Below are 22,868 nucleotides of genomic sequence, written 5' to 3'. Positions count from 1 at the left end.
AAAAAATGTAAATTTAGAACCATAATCCAACATGGCGCTACACTACTGAGGTACCAGTAGTACCATTTGAGCGAAGAGAGGGTTCTAAAGCTTTCTGAGGTGTACATTTAAGCGATAATTTTATTTAATTCTTTATAAATAGATTGATTTTTTTTTTTCCTTTTTCTCCCCAAAGCCCCCCAGTACATAGTTGTATATTCTTCGTTGTGGGTCTTTCTAGTTGTGGCATGTGGGATGTCGCCTCAGCGTGATTTGACGAGCAGTGCCATGTCCGCCCCCAGGATTCGAACCAAGGAAACACTGGGCCGCCTGCAGCGGAGCGCGCGAACCTAACCACTCGGCCACGGGGCCAGCCCCGATTGATTTTGTTTTTGATGTTTTAAAACACAATCAGAAATGGGTGTCACAAAGTTCTTTCAAAATGTATGGAGATCTTCAAAATCAATCTCCATACGTGGGGCTTGAGGACTCTCGCATCACTAAAAGTTGATGCCACCGTCACCCCGGAGCGTGACCCAGGAACCCCACCGTCAACCCCGAGTGTGACCCAGGGACCCCTCCCCCCCTTCCCCTGCGACGTGCCTGAGGAGTCCACCTACCCCGGGGACGTGACTCGAAGAGTAACCCGGGACCTCGCCTCCCCTAGGCAGTGATCCGGGGACACTGCCTCCTCTCGGCACGTGAACTGTCACCCTGCTTCCCCTGGGGCGGGATCCGAGGACCCACTCTCCCTCGGGTGGCGTGACCTGGGACCCTGCTTCTCCCGGGGCGTAATACTGGGACCCCGCCCCCCCGCCCCGCCTCCTCAAGGGACGTGACCCGGGACCTCACCTCTCCTGGGGCATGACCCAGGGACACCACCTCCTACAGGGAAGGGACCTTGGATCCCGCCTCCCCCGGGGCGTGACCCGTAACCCCGCCTCCCCCCCCAGGGCGTGACCCCAGCCCACGTGTCAGGCCGGGCTGAGCCGGGCGGAACCAATGGGCGCGCCGCGGCGTTTCCGGCGGGACGCTTAGGGCGGGAGCCGAGTCCGCCACGAACGGAGGTCCCGAGCGGGCCCGCGTCCCGCCATGAAGTTTCGAGCCAAGATCGTGGACGCGGCCTGTCTGAACCACTTCACGCGTGAGCGCGGCCCTGGGCGGTGCACAGGAGGAGGGAAGGGCGGGTGGACAGGAAGGAGGCGGCACGCGCGGTGGGGTGCTCGGGGCGGGGCGGCGCGGGGCCGCGGAGGATGGGGTGGGCGCGGGTGGCGACTCGCGGGCCGGAGAGCAGGTCCCGAGGGTTGTTCTAAAACCTGACTCGGATCTCCTGGCTTTGCTTCTTAAACCGGCCGCTGGCCCAGGAGACACCGTTATCTGGCGCAGGCACCCGCTCACGGTCCGGCCCCCTTGGTCCTCGCCCGACTGCGCCTAGCCTTGCGCTGGCCTCTGTGCCACAGCGCCCGGTGGGCCACAAGCGAGTGGCGAACGAGGGAGTCCGTCCACTAGGTTCCCTTGGTTTCCTTGTTCCAGCACTGATGGTGTGTGCCCCGTCCCTCGCAGGGCTGTTGGGAGGCTGACATGACTTCAGCGGTATTAAAGTGCTGTCCAGTGGATGTCACTGTAAACCGTTCTCTTTCCACCGGGAAGTTGCACCGTGTTGAACTACTTCTGCAAACTAAGTTGGCCCTGGGGACACTGGATGTGCTTCTTAGTAAATCCTTCCTTTGTGCCCGTGCTGTAGGAGTCAGTAACATGATAGCCAAGCTTGCCAAAACCTGCACTCTCCGCATCAGCCCCGATAAGCTGAATTTCATCCTCTCGGACAAGTTGGCCAGTGGAGGGGTGAGCATGTGGTGTGAGCTGGAGCAGGTGAGCCGAAGCTCCCGAGGGGCCTGCGGACTTCTCCCGAACGCGCTGGGAAGGACGCTGATGTCCCTGCTTTTTCTCCCTTTAGGAGAACTTTTTCAGCGAATTTCAAATGGAAGGTATCTCCGCAGCAAACAATGAGATATATTTAGAGCTAACATCGGAGAATTTATCTCGAGCCTTGAAAACTGCCCAGAATGCCAGAGCCTTGAAAATAAAGCTGACTAATAAACACTATCCCTGCCTCACAGTCTCTATAGAGCTGGTGAGTAGGAGGGGGCGTTTGTGAAACTTCCCTGAAGGCGTAGAAGTGGTTATCAGCCTAGGCTTTTTAACAGTATGTGGAAAGCTAATTGGTTTTATCAGAATGAAATTTTATTTTATTTAACTTAATTTTATTAAAATTTTTATTTAAAATGTTTAATATAAAGTTTATTAAAATTTATTTTATTTAAATTAAATTTTATGAAAATTTCCATTGGATTCGGTTCCTCATATTTAAATGGCATTGTGATCGTATAACATTCAACCAGGATGCTGTCTTTTCCTACACAGTAATACTTCTGTATCTTTCTTCTCAATCTCCGTATCCCAGCATCTCCGTTTCTTTTAGGGGTATTGTCACCTAGTTAAAAATCATGGTTTCTATCCATTTTCACCTTTGGAGTGTCCCCCCTCCACATCTACTGTAAGGCCTTTCCCTGACCTCTTGTTCTCGAGTGGCACATCTGTCTTCCACACTACTCCCAGAGGAACTTAATGCACAGCTCTCCTCAGAACACCCCCCACAGGCTCTCGCTGCTCACAGACTGAAGTTCATGTTTCTTAACATAACGTCAAAGCCCTTCACCTATGGCCCAGTCTATCTTGAAGCCAAATTGCCAACTACTACCCTCTGAGTGGTTCCCTGGCTGTGTCCCATTCTTTTCCACCTCCCAGGCTTTGAGTGATGCTGGGGCTTCGAGTGATGCTGGGGCTTCCACTGGGAATCTCTCTCCTTATCGATGTTTGAAGCCTTATCTTCTTTTAGTGCTCAGCGCCAGCACTGCCTCCTCCCTGGCCTTCCCTCATCTTGGCCTCCCCTCCTGTATGTGTTGTGTGTACTGTAGCCATCTTACGTGTGAGCCTTGTGTTCAGTTTAATGGTCTCTGTGGAAGAGGGGTCCTCAGCTTTTCTTCACAACTTCATAACTCTGCAGACAGGCAGTTCTTAGAGCTAATCATAGCATTTCATGTCACAATGTAAGTTTGGTGTGTTTCTTCAATTGCTTAAGGAAAAGCATGACAGTCACATATAATGCTTTTCTATCTAAGAGTACAGGATGCTTTGGTTTATTATGAGTCTCATAGAAGCCCCTGGACCTAGATATAGATAGTTTTATCCTTTCAGCACGGTGGACATGCAGCACACTGAATGTCCTGTGCACACAGAATAGTCTCTAAGTTCCTTCAACATAGCAAGTTTTCTTTTGCCTCATGACTTCACATGTGCTATTCCCCTTGCCGGGTACACTGTCCCTCTAGTCCCCATCTTCCCGTGCCTGCCTGCTCCTCCTTGTTCTGGTACGATCTGAAATGTCACCTCTCAGAGAAGCCTTTCCTGACCTCCCAGTCTAAGACCCTCTCACGTGCTCACCTGGTTGCTGTTTGCTTTTCCTCAAGGCCATCACAATTTTGTGTATTGTATGTAGCTCAGTTTCATGTGTTTGTTTTCTTGCTTATTGATCCATTTGTACCACTGAAATGTTGAGGACCTTGGCTTATTCACCACGCTTCCCAGCTCCTAAAAGGACCCAGCGCAGAACAGGCATGCCATATATTTGTTGAATGGACTTTTATGAATGAACTGAGAACATCCCATTTAGATTTGATATCAACTTTTTTTGTCCTTCACTTCTGTTTTCTTTTAATATTGATGTTATAAAAATATTTTTTAATTCTTCTCTTGGCAGTTATCTGTGTCGAGCAGTAGTCGCATCGTGACACACGACATTCCCGTAAAGGTTATTCCTAGAAGATTATGGAAGGATTTGCAAGAACCTACAGTCCCAGACTCTGATGTGAGTGATGCCTGGAGTCCTGTTGTTCATCACATGTTAAATGGTGTGATTTGAATTTTCTGGTTTTAGTTACAATCTTAGAGTATATTTTGTTTGACAGTTCCATTGTATGTGTAAAGAAAGTGATACTCATTTTTAAAGGATACTCCAGAAAAAAATTGGTATACTTGCCTTTTCCTCTTTACATAAAACATCTTAAAACAGTGCTGCATATCATAGAAACACCATACTCTTTACTGATAGGAGAGTGTCTTGCTTACTAGTAGTGCTTAAATACAGCAAAACTAAAGTAGTACTTTGAACGATAGTCATTTCTATCGGGAGTGATGGCCTTAGGTACCAGTTTGGGTCTCACAGACCTTGATTTTCCTCGTCCTGTAAGGAGCCATGTCCGGGATGTGTGTAAGAGCCAAGAGGAGAGTCTGCTTCAGTCCTACTACGGGAATCTTGGAGCCACTGAAAACAAAAATGATGCCACAGGGTCCTTTGCCTCTTGCTCGTAATTTATTGAAGAAGAAATTGTGAAAATATACTGGATAGAATGTTTCCTTGACTTTTACTAAAAGACGTCTACCCTGGGATAAAGCTAGCATCATATCAAGCACTGTTACAGCCTGCTCTGAGTGCTGATGCAGGGCATTCTCACAGTACCTCTTCAGAGGAGACAAAGGCCCCTGAGTGGGTGTGCATCCCTCAGAGGAAGGCCTCCCACCGGTGCTTGAGTCTTATTCTCCTCAGGGTATACGGGGGCATCTCAGCCGAAGGACTGCAGTCCTGGAACCAGAGAATGCCCACATGGCCATCGTCACCGAGGTAACCACAGGCAGGCATGAGTTAGTGAAAGTGTAAAATTGTTTTTCATCTCATATTCAAAAAAAAATTTATTCAGACAATTTAAAAACATAGGATTCCGGAACTTCTAAGCATACACGGAGTCCAAACATAGGTAGTAAGCGCCTGTCAGTACTTGACCATATTAATGTTTTGAATACTTCTGATTTTTCTCATTGGTTGTGTAGGTTAGTATTTATTTACCAGTCTTGAAGACCATGAAGAGCGTTGTGGAAAAAATGAAAAACATCAGCAATCATCTTGTAAGTTGTTATTTCTTTAGAAAAGAGCTTTGAAGTATTTGGTTTAGGCTGTGTGTCCTGAGAGGAAACCTTGCCTGCCCAAGGTGTGGATGCTGCCATGTGGTGCGCACAGGTGTGCAGGTTCCCCTCAGTGAGGCCTGCTCGGGGGTTCTGGCCTGTTGTTGAGAGTCTGCAGTTTTACAGATGCCCTTAGAAGCCTGTTCTAGTGCTTTCCAACTCTCCTTCACTGGCAAAAGCTTTTGTATTTGCCTTGATCCCTTACATTTACATTTGTAGTATTTTAAGAATATGTTTGACAGTTCTGGCTTTCTTTCCTTATGTTTTGGATAGAAGATTACACGTTTTATCTGCTAATGTGTATTTTTTTATGACTGATAGTGGCCGTGAGTTGCGTGTCCTCTCTATTTGCCAAATGTCTCAGCGAGCCCAGGACAAAGATCCCCCAGACAACACCCATCTTAACTCTAAGCAGCTCTCATGCCAAGTAGGCAGGCACGTTTATTTCTCTCTTTACTTTTGTGGAGGTCTGCCAATGTCATGAAATGCTACAGTATGTGACTGACGGTGAATTGTATGGATAATCCTCATTCACAGCTTGGGTTCTCCTGAATTCTTTCTTCACTCACCCCTCAAAAACGCATTTGATGATGTCCTTGAGTCTTTTAAAAACCACTGTCCACCTCATGAAGTGTAGACATTCAGTCTTCACCATCTGCCAGGCCTTGTCTCCTGTCACATAGCCACACCCTCCCTGCAGAACCTTTCTGGACTCGATCCTTCCCCACGACGTCAGTTCTTTCCAGGTTCTGTCTCTGCCACTCACACTCAGTTTCTTCTCTCCCGTCTTCCCCTGGAAAGCACTTAGCCATTCTCACTGTTTGTCGTAACTGCCAGGTCTCCTCCCCACCGCCCTGGCTGTGAGACCCTCCTCCGCTGAGCTGCTCTGCTCAGTGCTGCATGATGAGTTACCTGGTAATATCTTGGAACCCCTCCTGAACTGCCCGCTTCTTGAAGAGGGAAACTCTGTCTTAACCGTCTTTCATTCCATCCCCCTACGGTGGGACTGCCACTCAGTAGGTAGGTAGTAAGTGTTGTTGCATGGGCCTGGGATGAAGTTTAGCTTCAAGAGATCTTTGGAATTACAGCAGTTTTCTGAAGCCTGGGAAATATTTATGGGCCGTTTTGTCTCCACAGTTGTGCTCACTTAAGAGTTAATTTTCTTTCATAACTTAATCTTTATGGATTTCATTTTAATTTACAATCAGCTTCCCATGAAGCAGTGTGCGCTCTGCTGACATTGGCATTCTCCTGTGACTGCCTTGATGTTGATCCAGTTGTCAGCCTGAACGCTTCCTCTGGGGATTGCGTGAGGACCTTCAGAGAGGTTCAGAGAGGCCCAGGAGAGAAAAGTCAGGGCAATTAATCCAAGGATCTAATTGTTTGTTCTTTCAGTACAATAGAAATGAGTCAGCAAAGTAGCTTAGATAGATAAAGTCATCAGAGGTATTTTTCTTCTCTCTGGAGTGCTTAAAAACAAATAAAAATTTTGTAGAGTGGCTACTGCAATCTGGAATACTAAATGGAAAGTTATCAAATGTAGAGAAAGTTAGAGTAGCCAAGTGCATAATGAGATCTCCCTGGGTAACCAGAATGCTGTGTTTGAAGATTACAGAGAATTAAGGAAAATGAGTGGGACTCAACACATTAAAAGTATCCACCATCCTGTGGGAGATACTCAAGCCACCCTCGTAGAGACTCTCATTCTTTCCCTTACTTCCTTTAATGAGATGTGACCGATGAGGGTGTAGCTGTGTGTGTGACTCGTGTAGCAGCAGGAAAAGTGAGCACAGACACTGGGAATCTACATCATGTTTTAAGAAATTGCTTCTTAAATACTAATGTGCATGGGAACCCCCTGGGCTGGGCGGGAGACTGAGTTTCTGACAGGTTCAGAGATGCTGACCCTGCCTGGCTTTGCACCACGTTGGGTAGCAGTGCTTTGTAATAAGAGCTGTGCTATGTTATACCTTAAATATTGTCTCAGAAACACTGCCTCAGAGTGTCACAGGATCAGCCTGGTGGGTAAAACAAGGGAATCCAGGTGTATGGGTGAGAGGCACCATGATGTAGTGGCCAAGGTGAGTCCTTGGAGCCGTACAGACACTCCGTAACTCCCAGACCTTCTCCCCACCGCCCTGGCTATGAGACCCTTTTCCACTGAGCTGCTCTGTTCCGTGCTGCATGATAAATTACCTGGTAATGTCTTGGAACCCCTCCTGAACTACCTGCTTCTTGAAAAGGGAAACTCTGTCTTAACCATCTTTCATTCCAGCCCCCCCATGGTGGGACTGCCACTCAGTAGGCAGTAAGTGCTGTTGCATGGGCTTGGGATGAAAGTTAGCCTCAGAACCTGGAGCCACTTCCAGCCACCCCACTCAGCTGTGTGTGCCCTGGTGCTGGGTGTTGCCCAAAGTGGGGATGAGAGTGCAGCCATCACAGAGGCTTTGCTCCTTTTGTAAATTGAGAGGTAATCTATGTTAGATGCCCAGTACATTTAGTCAGTATTCCATAAACGGTAGAAAATTATCATTAAGGAAATCATTGAAAGAAGTAACCTCTTATCCAGATTCTTAAGAAATAGAGGATGTTAGTGTGAGTAATGTTCTGGGTAACAATCACAAAATAGACATGAGTGACCAGGGTTCCAAGAATTAGTTGTTTGTTAATTCCTTCAGCGAGTTTTGATTGAATGCTGCCGTGTACCAGACACTGTGTACGGTCAGGGGAGATGGAATCTGATGTTTGATTGCTCAGGAATCAAACTTTTAGGAATTTGAAGAAAACATAAGAACATTTAAGCCTGAAGTCAGTCTAGGACCATCGCAGGCTGCTTTCTTGAATAAATCTTTACTTAGATAAAACCACTGTTTTTCAAAAGCAACGAGAATTTACAGGTAGATATTGAATGTGTGCTCATTTGAGACACATGGGCATACATTGTTTAACTTTACAGAGCCCCAGTAAGCAGTCCAGAATATTCATAAGGATTGTTGTATATATTTTATTTCAGTCAAGTATTGTTTCTGGATTTTAGGAGAGTGGACTTAGGAATACAACAGTATATTTGTGGGTCGTGAAAGAATAAGGCTGACAATGAATACTTCCCATTCAAAGGTACATTTACTAGATTATATAGCAAGTAAATTGGGGGGCTCTTTTTCTATTTAATGTTAAAAACCTCAGAAATAAGAGCTCACCCAAGTTAAAAAAGTTTTTGGTTTTGTTTCTAGAATGAGAAATATGCAGTTCAACAATTTTAAGGAACGAGAATGAGGAATCTTCAGTTCTCCTGCTCAGTATAGACAGACTTAGCTGCTGCAGAGTGTGCAGAGCAGGGCATCCTCCACTGTCTCCCAGCCCCCATGTCTCCTTGCTGCACCTTTGGCTTGGCTCCTACCAAATGGGACGACTGCGTTTATCTCTCCAGTGGCTGGGTGGCAGGCCTGTGTTACTAGTTGAGCAAAAAGGGAATTGCAAACTGCTGCATGGGCTTTCCAAACATTTACCAGGCTTTAGAAATGGGCAGATAGCAACATTAAAAAGAGAAATGTAGTGTGCCATTGGCAGATTAGCGAAATCTTAAACCGTGTTAGTAGTATAGGTATCTTTCCCTGAACTTCATTTCTAGATTCTGTCCAGTTGAAAGAACCCATTGGTTGGTAGTGGAGCGCAGAGCTTGAAAAGAAAGGGCCCCTCTGTGATCTGTGGAGAAGTCGCAGGCAAGGGAGAGCAGAGTAGGAGGCAGACGCTGTTAGAGGAGATATGAGGGGTGGAGAGAGCCTTGGGAGTGTGGGAGGTGTGGAGTTGGGAGGGGCTGGCATCAGTCACCAAGCCAGTTGTACTGGCAGTACAGAGAGTGCACTGGTGACATGACACTGCAGTTTGTTGAAGTGCTGGAGACCTGACAGCATCTCCAGATCTTTCTGAATTTGGGAATCTGACTTTTTAGTATCTGAGTTTATGTTTTATTTTTATTTATTCATTTATTTTTGGTGAGGAAGATTGGCCCTGAGCCAGCATCTGTGCCAGTCTTCCTCTATTTTGTATGTGGGACATCGCCACAGCATGGCTTGAGGAGCAGTGTATAGATCTGCACCCGAACCTGCAAACTCCAGGCCACTGGAGCGGAGTGCGCAATCCTAACCACTACGCCACCAGGCTGAGCCCCGAGTTTATTTTTTAAATAAAAGGTTATGTTCTCATGAAATTCTAGAGACTTCATGGCTATATTAAATTTGTAGTTGTAGCAAACAGTTTGGCCCATTTATAAAATTAAAGCAATTGGCGAGCTTATTCTAATTTCCACTTTCTCTCCATTCTCCCCCCTCCCATTTTGTAATAGTTGCATAATGTCTACCTTGTCAGAGCATATAATAATTACACGTTATTCTGTCCCCTCAACTCCCACCATTTGGTTTTGGCTGCACAGGGGAAGATAACTCTCACACCTGTCTTCCAAAGCTATACTCCAGCAGATCGCTCCGGAGGGCTTTATGGGAATAGTGGTTCGTTAGTTTTCACGGCTTCACCATGTCAGTCTGGCTGGACATGAAGTCTTGGGCTCACGCTTTCTTTCCCCGTGCCCCATTGTCTCCAGTATGGAGTGTTGCTGTCTGAGAACGATTCCATTCTGATTCGGTCTCGCTTGTGAGTGGCTTGGATTTATTCATGGGGGAAGGAGGCATTGATAGATCCCCAGGGGATTTTTCCCTTTCCTTTGGCATCCAGTTGTTTGGCCATTCCAGGTTCATTTTCCCCATGTGTGGTATCCTTCCCCACGTCTGTCCAAGTCTCCTCCCCGTGCGGAAGGCTCCTGGATAGTCATTAGCACAAATTCTGTTCCTGTGCTTTGCTTTTCTTCTGGAACTCCTATTGCGCTGGGCTTTTCTTCACTATCATATCTGTTGTTTTCCTTCAGATCCTTTTTCTCTCTGATTCGGTTTGGTGATTGTTGTTTTTCGCCTCTCCACCTCATTTTCTCTTCCTGTGCTCGCTGTGGTGTGTGCATGCACATGTCTTCCTTCTAGTTTAGTTTCTGCTGCTGACATTTTCCCTTGTATTTCCACTTATTTCCTGAGCTCTGTCAGTTCTTCATGCAGGCTGGTCTGCATGCAGGCTGGTCATCTCATTTCTTGAGCTTCTCTAACTCTGACTTACCTGTCCTCTCGCAGCTTCCGTTGTTCTTAGTTTCTTCCAGCTCCTTCTGGAATCCTGAGCTACACTTTGCATCTGCTTTGTGCGTGGCTCTCTTGTCTCCAAGTGTGCTCTTTGGCCAGTGTTATTTCTGTCTCGTTTCAGAATATCTTGGTTTGGGGTTTGACCACAGTCCTTTTAGGAATCCCCTTTTAGGAGGAGTTTTCGTTTCAGCTGTGAGAGTGGACCAGGCTAGTCTAGCTTCATAACTCTGGGGTTCTTGATTCCGTCGTCACCACAGACTGTGAAAGCACAGAGTCTCTTCCACAGCCGCCTCTCCAGGACTGGCCGAGCCCTCGCCCTCTTCCCCCTCCCTCTGTCTCAACCCCAGGTGCCCATCCTGTTCACCTGGGGCTTTTGCTCCCGAGATTTCCTCTTAGCTCCCTCTGGCTCTTCCCAGGAGCCCCGGGGGCCAGGTCTCCCCGATGCCCCCTTGTCAGTCTCCTGGCAGACAGAGTTCCCCCAGCTCCACCTGTGTTCAGCTCTCCCTGCTGAGTTCTCCACTCTGAGGGGCTCCTCTCCTTTGGAGACTTTTGGAGATTTCTGAGTTCCTGTTTCCCAGGCCTTGTCTTCTCTCTGTTGCTGATGCTGCATGGGTCTTGGTGCCATTGGAAGTGTTGTAGGGTTTTGTGGGACTACCTTGTACCTGGTTTGGTGGAAGGTGATATCCATTGTTTTCTTTTTGTGCTTTCCTTTTCTTTTTTAAGATTGTGTAAAATACTCAATTTGCAGATTATTGAAGCAAACCTAAATGGAGAATTGAACTTGAAAATAGAAACTGAACTAGTGTGTGTTACAACTCATTTTAAAGATCTTGGAAATCCTCCATTAGGTAAGTTTTCTGGTGGGTTATGTTTTGCTTTTGATAAATTGTTTCAGCTGACACACCTTACTGAAGTTTCTAATAAGAAAAGGTTCAAATTTCGTTGACTGTATTTCACACTTGGGGAGAGAACCAAGAATTGAGACTGGAGACCTGCCAGTGCAGCCAGTGGAAGACTAGCCTACTGGGCATAAGGAGCTGTGCCTGCCGCTGAGCAGCTGAGGGACTGGCTCAGGGTCTGTGAAAATGGGCACCAGCTAAATAATCTCCAAGAGCCCTTTCAGCTCTTAAATTCCTGTTTCTGCTACTAAAGATTTTGGTTTCTTACCTGGAATGTGCTCAGAAAGGTAGACCACATTTCTTATTTTCTCCTACATTGGTCTCTTTAATACTTACAAAATTAGATTAGCAAATACAAACTTTTCTCATGTGATCAAATTTTTGTCTCATACAAGGTGATAAGGGACTACAGAATCAGTTCAGTAAGCAGTGGCCGATAGGGTGATTGACCGCATTAGTTCAGGGGGTTAGAATCAAGTGCTTCAGAGCTCCCAGCGGTGGGCAGTGCAGTTGGAGAGGTGCTCGAGCCCGGAGCGAGGTGAAGGACCAGGAGGAGTGTTCGCTAATAATGTGAAAACCGGTTTAGACATGCACGTGTTCCAAAACAGGTGTAATAGGCCCTTGCCACTGTAGAATTAAAATTTATTACTACCAGTTTGCTTATTACAGACACATTTTAGCATAGCATCATGAAAGGTTTTTACTTTATAGTGATGGGCGTACCCTTGCAGCAAAATCAGTCTGTATGATCAAGGCGTTGATAAGTTGTGCAATGACTGATTTTGGTGTTGCTTGTTTTGCTTATTTTATTAAATATAGAGAGGGTCTTACCTTTAATACTTTCTCAGAAGATTAAAGTACGTTTTCTTTTCATTCCCCTTTAGAAGAGAGGCCTTACATTAGCTCTGTGCATTTCATCTTTTAAATATGTGTGAGAGGACTAATTGATACATTTTTTTTTACCTAAAGGGAGAGACTGGGTCGTATTTCAGGTCCTTGTAAATGGAGATTCCCTGGAAATTAGCAGAATATTTTTAGAGTCAGGGCTTAATGAATGACTACATTTACATCTTGCTGTATTTCTCCAGGCTGCTGAAATCAGTGGTAGTGTAAATCATTTATTTAAGTAAATGGTCATTGTGCTATCTCTGGGTTCCATTACTTCTGAAGACTTTGTATTTTAAAATGTCGTTCTTGTCATTTTAGCCTCTGAAAATGCTTCCCAAGCTAGAAACCCAGAACAAATGGCTGAAGTGCACATAGACATTAGGAAGCTCCTGCAGTTTCTTGCTGGACAACAAGCAAATCCTACAAAGGCCGTATGCAGTGAGTTTGCGTTTCCATTTGCTTTTCAGCTTTCATATATTTTAATCCGCCGTAGTCTCACCCATTGTATACAGTCTTGCGAATGCAAAATACAGCTCAGTCACATGGGCTCCAGTTTTCTAGGGCAGTCAGGTGTTTTGGGTTTTCCCAGATTCAGAAGTACCTAGAGGTGCAGCAGGAAACAGCTGCGGGCGCTTGGCTCCTGGCAGCCTGGAGCTGTGTGGGCCTGGCAGACGGGTCTGGGCTGCTTCACTGGCTGTCCTGTGTGGGTCTGTGCCTGGAAAGAAACTTTGGGAGCATGGGTGCTGACGTCCCGGTCCTGCCATGGTACTCTAACCTCATGCACGTGGAGTCCCTCATGCCGTTTGGCTTGGGTTGAAGTTCCCAGCATGATGCTTTGTTGCCTCCCCGTGTCTAAGCCTGAGCAGTTTCTACAGTTGTCCCGTATCTCAGTGTCTGTGCTTCCTCTCCACTCCTGGCTTTCAGCGAGTCTCTTGATTCTGGTTGGCCTGTGTTTCTCAGCCTCACACCTCCTTAGCACCCTTCATTCATTGCCTGCACATGAGGCGGGACTCACTTGGCAAGAATTTTTCAAGGCTCTGTCTGTCTCTGCTACTAAGATCACAGCAACTGAAAGGGAGCCGTGGCCTTGACACCTTTTATATGACTACTCTCAGCCACCAGTGGACAAAGCTGAGAAGGGTGGCCCAGAGGTATACCTAATAATCATCAGATCGTCAGCACTCTGTGGAGAAGGAATAGAGAATTCTAGGGCTCTTCAAGGAATGACAGTCCTTTAGAACGAGAGACACGCAGAGAAGCAGAGGAGACCAGAGAGGAGAGACCATAGGAAGGCAGTTACTGCTTTGGAAAGGCATTAGATAGGGGATAGGGCAGAGGAGGAGGTGGTGCAGAGGACAATGGGCCAGGGATAGGGAATGAGGAGCTGGAATGGCTGCATTCGGGGCACTCTTAGGGGGAGGTACCATTGTCTGCCCGTGCTGCATCTTGAGAAACGTTGGCATGGACTGTGGCACATTTCTATGGCTGCGAGTGGTGGGAGCCATGCTTCAGCGCAGGGTCCTTACAGATTTAAGACAGGGCTTCTCAAAACGCCAGCGTGCATAGCAGTCCCTGGGGATCTTGCTGAGTGCAGGTGCGTATGCCCAGCTCTGCATTGCTAACAGACTCCTGCTGGTGCTGTGCTCTTGGGCCTGGCAGCCAGGGTTTGAGTAGCAAGAGTGTCGGCTACCCTCCCGTCTGCATCATGGATCACGGACCGTGGGGGCTGCTGCCCCAGCTGCACTGTGTCAGACCTTGAGCACATTGTGGCCAGGAGACAGAGGAGTTGTTTGTTATCAGCGAGGCAGCCGACTGAGCCACCTGTGCTCTGGGAAAGGTGGCTTTGGTGTACCCGAATGTAGCAGAGAGACGGACCAGCAAATAGTGACATAGCAAAAATTGAATCTCTCCTACCTTTTTGTTAGTCCCTCAAACCTCCTTTTCTGCCCGTCGTTTCTGTCTCTGTGGGTGGCTTCCTCTAGGTGTTCCGCCTCTGGGGTCCTCTCCCTGATACCCTCACTCCACCCACCGCCTCTGTGTCCAGTGCCTCTCCTGGGGAGTCTGTCTTCCCGCTGGTCCTCTGTGGTCCTGTCCTCACCTTCCATTCTCCCGTGACTGGGCTCTCTGCGGCACAGCTGGGTTCTAGGCTTTTCTCAGCACACTTAGGTCACTCACCGGCGAGAAGCTGCTTTTTCCTGGAAGGACGCTGATTTGAGTAAATGTGATTACCAAGATGTCTGCCTTGTGGGTTTTTCACCAAAGGCTTGGCACCCAGCTTCACTCTTCCTCTCGCCACTGGCTGTGGTTGAACCCGTCTGAGCAAGGCTGTCATTCAGCAGGAACTAAGCTGTAATGGGGGAGAGCAGAGACCACAAACCATTTGCCTCCGGTGAAGCCGGTGCTCAGGGAGAGGACAGAGCACCATTAAGACACCTTTGATGGTGGCCCAGGGGGAACAGCTGGTCTCACATGTTGGGGTGGAGTGTGTGCTGGAAGGGGTCTTTACAGTCATGGGTTTTCTTCTCTTCCTAGATATTGTGAATAACAAGATTGTGCATTTTGATTTGCTGCATGAAGATGTTTCCCTGCAGTATTTCATCCCTGCGTTGTCATAGCACCACTTTCCGGATTTGGGAGCTCAGGGACCTTGGTCATGATGGGAGAGGCAGGAGGGTGACGTGTTCTAAGTCACTTGTCTGTGTCCTTACAGCACAAATCCTACACATTTTACTTATTTTTCCCTCTATAATATTTTAACTAAAAATTGAGTTAATGAAACACATGTAAACATATTGGATAAACATATTACTTCATGTTACTTCATTGTTCTCATGTCTGTTTTGTTTTGCTTTTAAGACATTGAAAAGAAAAGAAAGAATTTATCCAGGCTTGAAATAGCACTTTCTTATTAAAGTTGTGAAAATCCTCCTGTATTTAGAATTGATGTAGTAATCAAAATTTGTAAAAGTTTGTTGAGCACTTTTTTCCCCCAAGGCCCTATCTCCAACTCGGTGTATTGTAGCGGATAGTCAGTTTTTGCAGACACAGACCTGAGAACTTAGGTTTCCCTGTGCTTACCTCTCCTGGCTCCGTCCCTCGGAGCCTGATAAGACAAGGACAGCCCTTCTGCCACCTCGGTTGCTGAGAGCGTCGTGGGGTGTCCTCTGCAGTGTGTGGAGCCTTATTGTGATGCCCTTGAAGACGAGAGCGCCCCCTTCTGGTGCTGTGCAAGCTGGCGCAGCCAACCCAGCTCCCAGCATCTCCCTGAGGCTGGTGTTGGTCCCAGATTGTAATCCCTATACTTCTTGCTTCCTCAGTGCGTTGGGTCTGTCATTCTGGAGGGAACACCCATGTCTTTAGAGGAGGAACAAACAAGACTTCTCAGTTAGTATCTGTGTTCAGTGAGGGGACCCCATTCCTGTTGTTATGTCCCAGTTGTTTCGGCTCCTAGTGGATCTGCTTTCTCATTCTCCATGGGGCATATTCCATCATATTTCCTGTTATGATTGAATCTCTCATGTCCTGTGGAGGTGGACATCATAAACATTGTCTTAATGTCATGTTACAAAGTTGAGAAATGAGGCAGTTGCTTAGGATGAGAGGAAGAAATGGGAAATCAGCAAAACTGAAAAATTGTTTTATGGCTTTTTCCTATTATTTGGTAAAACCAGTGCATTGGGATGACTCTTCTGATGCTTACTGTTAGTTCAGATGGGATATAATATTTTGTTAAACTAACACTATAAAATCAGAATGTCATTTTAATTTTGAAGCCTCTCTCCTTTCTTTGGCTTATATGAAAAGTAATTCCCGCTGCCATGATAAAATTTAAAAATCATGATGCACGTCGAAGCAATACCTGAAAACAGTTTTATGAAACTTAGATTTCTGTTAAAGAAAGTGTGTTAGTGACTTACCAATCTGGAAAATTGGTTACTTCTGATTATTTAAATGATGATTTTTTAATGTATAATGAAAATAAAATACTATTTTGTAGTGTAAGTTTATAGTAAAGAACATATGTCTTCATCTGCATTACACAAAATGCCCTTGGTTTTCTTTTCACAAGACTTTAACATGCATATGTTGGCTTTCTGTTATTGGGTGGTCCTTAGGAAGACTCCTGGGCAGGACCTGTGCACATCCGAGCACCTCAGCCATTCTGAGATTCTGCAGTGTGGCTTCTTTATTTGGCAGAGGAGATTAGGTGAGCTGCCCCAGGCCACACAGCCAGTGGCAGGGATGGGATTAGAATCGGGAATTCTGACCAATAACTCTTTCCCACGCTCTCCTGCTAGGTGACCAGAATAACGAATCCTACTTTTCAAAGTTAGCATTCACCAATCATTTTATGAATCTGGAAAGAGTGTCTTAGTTTTAAATCTGCTTGTAGTAAAGTAGGTTTACATGCAATTTTTAAAACTTGAAACCAGATGTACTTTCCCTCAGGTCTGTATAGTGTTTATTTAAGTAATACCTAATTTTGATGACTGTATGGATGGTTCAAGATTTTTCTCTGGGTGGGTGTGGCCAAAGGGGCCTTCCTCAGGAGTCAGGAGCCTGGGTCTGTTTCTTGCTCCCGGCAGGACCGCCTCTGCCTCTCAGAGAGCCTCAAACACACACAGGTGGATCTTTCCTCTGGTGCCCGAGGGGCTACTAGAAACCACAGATGTCTGGAATGGACAGTGCTGCTTTATCGAATAGTATACCAAGGCAAAGTTTTTGTTAGGTTAAGAAATAGCAATTTAGTCCATTTAGAGGAATGAACATAATTTGAAGAATTAACTTATTTCACGACCAGCATCTCAAAGTGTTGACGTCTTTTTAAAATAGCTTTCTGGGTTTGGGAGACACACTTTGCTGGCCGTAGTGGTGCAAGAGTCTGCTGTGTGGAGGACTGTCGTAGGTGCTGTGCTGAGGCCCGCCTTCCTTCGGGAGCCACGTCTGAAGCTAAGTGTTGGAGCCATCCTGTGCCGGGACAGGGATCTTTAAGAGTCTCTGATCCAGCAGCTCGTGACTAACATCTGTGTGCCCGTCATCCTCCCTGCAGGGAACTGCTTACCCACAATGGTCCCATGGGGGACCCCACTCTTGGGGACCTGGAATGTGGCCTCAGCATTAGTCCTGGGTTGGGATTTTGGCTCTGCTGCAGGCACTGAAGGTGTTTAGTAACATTCATGGTGGACGTTGCCAAATGAGCAGAGCATCATTGTGAAGAGCTGCAATTTTTTTTTTTAAAGATTGGCACCTGAGCTAACATCTGTTGCCAATCTTTTTTTTTTTTCCTTCTCCCCAAAGACCCAGTACAGAGTTGTCTGTTCTAGTTGTGAGTGCCTCTGGTTGTGCTGTGTGGGACTCCGCCTCAACATGGCTTGATGAGCTGTGCCATATCCATGGCCAGGAGCCAAACCAGTGAAACCCTGGGCCGCCCAAGGCGTGCAGACTTAAGCACTGGGCCATGGGGCCGGCCCCCGAAGAGATGCAGTTTTGTCCTTACATATGGATTCTAATGAGGGTCTAAAAGGAAGCTTGAGCATCTCTGGGTTTTTATAGCTTCTGCTCAGTGCAGCCGTTGAAACAGGAGGTAAGAATCACTTGTTACGACCAGTAATCCCCGAGATAATTAGGGAAATACATGAGGCCCCTCAGGCACTGCTGGTGGGAGTGTGAATTGATACATCACTTTTCAGGAGTCCACTTTGGTGTTTATTATAAATGGAAAGCCTTTAAAAGGGTGTGTACCCTTTGAACCAATACTTCTGGTTATAGGAATTTACAAAAGAGAATAATCAAAGATATTCTAGTACTATTACACTGACAAAACCTGAAAGGGGATTGTTTAAATAATCTATGATTTGACACATATTTCATACTCAAATAATGTTACAGGAAAAATGTACTGATATGGCAAGATGTTTATGACTTATATAAATTTAAAAAAGCAGGTCAGACATTAGTATATATTGTCTGATCCCAGTTTGGAGAATAATAATATATGTGTGATAAAAAAGATTGGGAAAATATACAGCAATATTTAAACTTGATTATTTCTGGATGTTTTATTTCAATCTTTGTAAACTTAAGTATTTTGTAAAAGTTTTATAATCAGCTTTGTAACAAAAAATAAATTATATTTTAAGAGACTGAGTAATATTTATTATTTGAATGCAGTACATAATCAACGGGCAGTTACAGTTCCCTGAACATTGAACTTTAGACTCTTAATTTCCACAGCACATCCTTATTTTCATAAGTAGAAACTAAACTTTTATTAGTCATGTTGAAATTATAACAGGTTCAAAATACTGAGTCTGGATCAATCAGGTAACATTGCATCGTGAAATAATTTCTCTGAGCCCCAGGGTGAATGAGGCCGAGTCAGCGTGTGTACCGAAGTCTTTGTAGTGAGGGGAGAATGACCAGTTACTAGGTTACAGGCTAAGGGACTCAGGGAGACACGGTAGACCAGGGGCTTCACCGGTCACTCAATGACAAGAAAGATGACCCCAGCAGTAGCACGAAGAACAGAAGCCACCTTCCTGAGATCCTGTCCTCTCTGCTGTCACGCTCCCCTGACCGAGCTGAATTAACTGTGCTCAGCACAGAAAGGGCCCTGATTCCACATGTCGGGGAGACGCTGGCCCTTTCTAGCATCCTAATCCTGGGTCTTAGAGAGCCGGCTTCTGTACCGGTGACTAACGCTGCTCCCCACCGGCGGTCGGGAGAGGTCCAGGCAGTGCAGGCCCGGGCACTTTTCTGAATTGTGAAGTACATAAAACCGTGAGAAATGGGGCTGTTCTAGTGAGTCTGGGCTGCCACCCAGTGGCTGCCATGTCCAGTGGCACCCAGGCAGGCTTGGTCAGTGCTTCCCAGCACAAGGTCAGGACAGCCCTGTGTTTCCAGCAGATGGAGAGTTCAACATGTAGGCTCTTAGAAAACACTTAGGTGGCTTCTTGAGGGAGGGAAGCCCAAGTCAGGTTTTCTGAGTGGGTTTCCTCCCCTCACAGGAAGAGAAGTGGAGGAGCAGACAAGACCAGGTCTAGGGCTTCACCTAAGGCTGTTCAATTTCCTCTTCCTTTTTTCAGTGTTTGAATAAACCTGCCGAGGACCTAGGGGCATGGGAGGTAGCAGGGGAGGTGGGACAGGAGCCCCGCTAACCCTCGCCCCAGGGAGACAAGCAACTCCCATCACTGGCCCCCAAGCAGCCCTTCATTGGTCTTCGCCAGAGTCTAGAGCACACAGTGTAATGCTCAGTGTGACTTTTGAGTGTTTGGTGGCTCATCTGTTCCTAAATGACATAGGTGGACCTCCTTTCACCTTGGGCGCCTCTGAAATAAACAGGAGAAACTGGTGGCTCCAGCTCACCTCTGTAGGGGATCTTAGAGGGGCTGTCTGGCCAGGGACCGTGGACTTGTCCTGAATCTGCCTTGCACGGCAAATGCAGTATTTGATTTACATCGCATGATCTAGATTGACATAAATAGCAAAGGTTTCTAAAGATGATTTTATTCATATTTTATGATATCGGTTATCAGTATCAAATAACATTTTTATTTGGTGTGGCTTTAGGAGAGAAACTACTCCAGATAAAGGATAAGGGTTGAAAGCAAGGCTGGCGGGTAGGGGTGGGCATGGGATGGGGCTGAGATGATACTGACAATCATCTGCTACTCAAATTTAAAGACACGTATTCTAGAGCCTAATCAATTCCCCCATAGATTACGTGTGTTGAGCTTTGCTTAATAATTGCATTGGCACACGATTAAAGCAAAAGTGGTTATGTTAATTTCCTGCTCATAATGCATTTTTGAGAGAGAATAATCAAAATGATCATCAAACCCTTGAGTGCAGAAAAATCAATTCCATTATGACAATCATTGTATCCCTTCAGTGGGATTGCTACAGACAGAGAAGAGAGGAAGAGGAGGGGCCAAGGAAGGGGAGGGGGAGTAGGGGAGAGGGAGGGAGGGAACAATGGGGGGGGTGGGAGAGAGGAAGGAGAAGGAGGAGGGAGGGAGAGACTGGAGAATGGCTTTCATCTCCTACACTTCAAGTGGCCAAAGGACCAAAGGCATTTGGAGTCAACCTATCAAGAAGTTTGAATACCGAGCTATGGATATTTAATTTTATTTTGAGGCCAGTGGGGAAAATGGGAGATTGTAGAAGAGATAGCTTCCATTTATTAATTTAACAATTATTTACAAGTTGTATAAGACAAAAGTTCCTACTTTTAGTCCCAGGTATAGCAAATTTGTGTTTTCTCCAGCTTGAAAAATGGCTTTAAAAGTGTCCTGTGATGGCCCTCCATTACGAATGACAGAGTGCCCCACGATATGTCACGCAGTCACCATATTTTAACAACTGTGTTTACTTTAGTGGAGCTGCTACTGGGACTCACAGATGACTTACATACTTTCCCTGCAGATTAACACTGTTTAGGACATACCCATCAGCCCAGAAGCAGCCCGGAGCATGTGGGAGCGGCTCTTTTGGGAGGAGGCGTGTTTCTCCGGGGACGCTCATGATTGGCCGATTGTCAAGGTGCTAATGGGGGTGGGAGGTTCATTGCCCCTCCTGGGACTGAGGAAGGGCTTTCCCTGTGGCTTAGGGCCATTTGTGGGTGTTCTCCCACCTGCTCTTGTTTGCCTGATGTGCTCTGATCTGGGGTGCTGAGCAGGAGGCCTCATGGGAGCCTGTGTGGGACCAGGGTGGAGGGTGCTAATCGGAGCCCTGCCCCTTCTGGTCTGGGTGCAGCCCATTCCTGGGATCAGCTCAAAGGAAGGTAAGTTGATATTTACCAGGATCTTAGCAATTTCCCCTATTTTTGCCACAATTTAATTAGTTACCAAAATTTGCGCATGCACTGTTTGATGCTCTGTGTGCGTTGGGATGAGGAGTGTTGGCAGGGGTGGAGTGTGGTGGGTGCTACAGGAGAGTCAGAGCATCTAAAGATAGAAAATAAGGAAGTGTCTCCAAGATGCCTCTAGGAGCAGAGTGGACATGAAAGTGACTGGCAGTTTTGCTATCTAAGAAGGGAAATGTCAGGCATAGCAATTGCTTATGCAATGAGAAAGTCACACAATGCTGGCCTGCCCGGTTCTTCCCCATTTAAGCTCCGTTTAGAGGTGAGGAAAGCGAGACATGAGGGTCAGGAAGTAGTAACAGTTAGAACCTGGATATGCATTGAGAGCTGAGAAGTAAGTTGATTACTCCTGATAAATATCATTCTAGAATTGTTTTGCACTGTGTATTTTATGTATACACTTGTCTGAGTAGCAAATGTAATGCTCCCCCAAATCTGAAACTACACACCATTTAAATGCCACCTGGCACTTCATGACCTGAGGCCCCAGAGGAGAACAATTCCTCAAGTTTCCCCTCAGGAAGAACCCTGTTGACACAGCAGCTGTCCCTGCCGTTTTCATGCTGTGAATTGTGTGAATAGCTGTGGTTGCCTTTCTGCTTTGATTGTTGAAACTCTTCAGACAACTGTTACCCACTTTCAAGTAGCTGTTTTTTTCTTTTGAACTATGTACGTCTTAAGTACTTAAATCTTTTGTGGAGAAAGGCAGGACTTATTTAGTAAATTGTTACCTCAGGAGCAGTACCAAAAATTGAGTACTAAATCTGAAATACAGTTGCTGGTTAAAAAAAACTTTTCTGGGGGCTGGCCCAGTGGCACAGTGGTTAAGTTCGCATGCTTGGCTTCAGCGGCCTGGGGTTTGCTGGTTTGGATCCCGGGTGTGGACTTACGCACTGCTTATCAAGCCATGCTGTGGCAGGTGTCCCACATATAAAGTAGAGGAAGATGGGCACAGATGTTAGCTCAGGGCCAATCTTCCTCAGCAAAAAGAGGACTGGCAGCAAATGTTAGCTCAGGGCCAATCTTCCTCAGGAAAAAAAATTCTAAATAGGTGGCTTTTATTCATCAAAACTTAGCAAAAACAAAGAAGAGGTGAATAGTTGTATTCTGTGCTTTTTCTTCTGGAAGGCTCTCCTAGGGCTCCTGCCAGCCAGGGGATCTGTTCTGGCTCAGTGACTTCATGCAGAGAAACAGTTTTTCTCCTGTCCTTTCTCCCTTCATCAAGGACTGATAAGATCCTGGTGCATCTTTGACAGTTCCTAATAAGGAGCTTAGATGGTAATTTTTTAAAGGAAACCGTTTAAGTAATTTCATTCGGAATACTTGTACTTAAAGTAGCTTGAAATACTCCACATGACATTGACCAGTTTGCTTTAGAGTGTCTATCCCAGTCTTGCCTTCTGGCATATCCCTCCATCCTCATAGAGATGCAGGGAGCTAGGTTTGGTCCATGCTCTTGCCATGCAGATGAAGTGCAAGGCACACCCCAGGTCGTGGGGGTCAGGCCCAAGGATGTGGCAGAGCAGGAATGCTGCCCCAGCCTCATAGCCCCTCAAGGACCATGATGGGTCCTGGGGACTGGATGCTGTCAGCTCTGCCTGCACCAGCACTGGCCACCAGAACATTCTATGATGATGGATGTTCTGTATCCAGACACTGAGTCCTTGGAATATGGCTATGGGATGGAGAAACAAATTGTTAATCTTTCTTAATTTTAATTAAACTCACGTAGCCCCATGTGGTTATGGCTAGCACGTTGGACTGCATAGGGGTATTTTTTGCTTCAGTCATGTCACTTCTTTGTCCCTTATCATTTCCTAGCATCTTGGGTCAGTTCTGTGGCCTTGCAAACTTGCACCCTGGGCCATTGTTATGAATATGTGTGTTCCTTTTCCCAGCCCCCAACCCTTGAAGGAAAAGGCTAGAGAGCAAGCTACGGGCTTGGGTGTGGGTGCCAGCTCAGCGGGGTGGGTGGCTTGG

General features: G+C 46.3%; 1 protein-coding gene across 3 annotated transcripts in view; it reads left to right on the top strand.

Moving 5' to 3' along the window:
• Positions 1 to 829: 829 nt before the first annotated feature.
• Positions 830 to 22,868, top strand: part of HUS1 (HUS1 checkpoint clamp component) — a 31,451-nt gene continuing 9,412 nt past the window's right edge. Inside the window, exons 1-8 of one of the 3 annotated variants that reach the window (XM_001915943.5) lie at positions 830 to 1,123; positions 1,724 to 1,851; positions 1,937 to 2,113; positions 3,800 to 3,907; positions 4,927 to 5,001; positions 10,987 to 11,086; positions 12,344 to 12,463; positions 14,558 to 18,166. In XM_001915943.5, coding sequence (XP_001915978.1) covers positions 1,072 to 1,123; positions 1,724 to 1,851; positions 1,937 to 2,113; positions 3,800 to 3,907; positions 4,927 to 5,001; positions 10,987 to 11,086; positions 12,344 to 12,463; positions 14,558 to 14,640 — 843 coding nt within the window. In that variant the 5' untranslated portion in view covers positions 830 to 1,071 and the 3' untranslated portion in view covers positions 14,641 to 18,166. Of the gene's footprint in view, positions 1,124 to 1,542; positions 1,852 to 1,936; positions 2,114 to 3,799; positions 3,908 to 4,926; positions 5,002 to 10,986; positions 11,087 to 12,343; positions 12,464 to 14,557; positions 18,167 to 22,868 lie in introns of those variants that run through there. The other 2 variants (XM_005609130.4, XM_023639042.2) reach the window with 2 other exon arrangements.

This window comes from Equus caballus, chromosome 4 (assembly GCF_041296265.1).
Source record: "Equus caballus isolate H_3958 breed thoroughbred chromosome 4, TB-T2T, whole genome shotgun sequence".
NCBI classification, from domain to species: Eukaryota; Metazoa; Chordata; class Mammalia; order Perissodactyla; family Equidae; genus Equus; species Equus caballus.
Note: the sequence above shows the minus strand (reverse complement) of the source record. Positions and strands in the feature narration are given on the sequence as shown.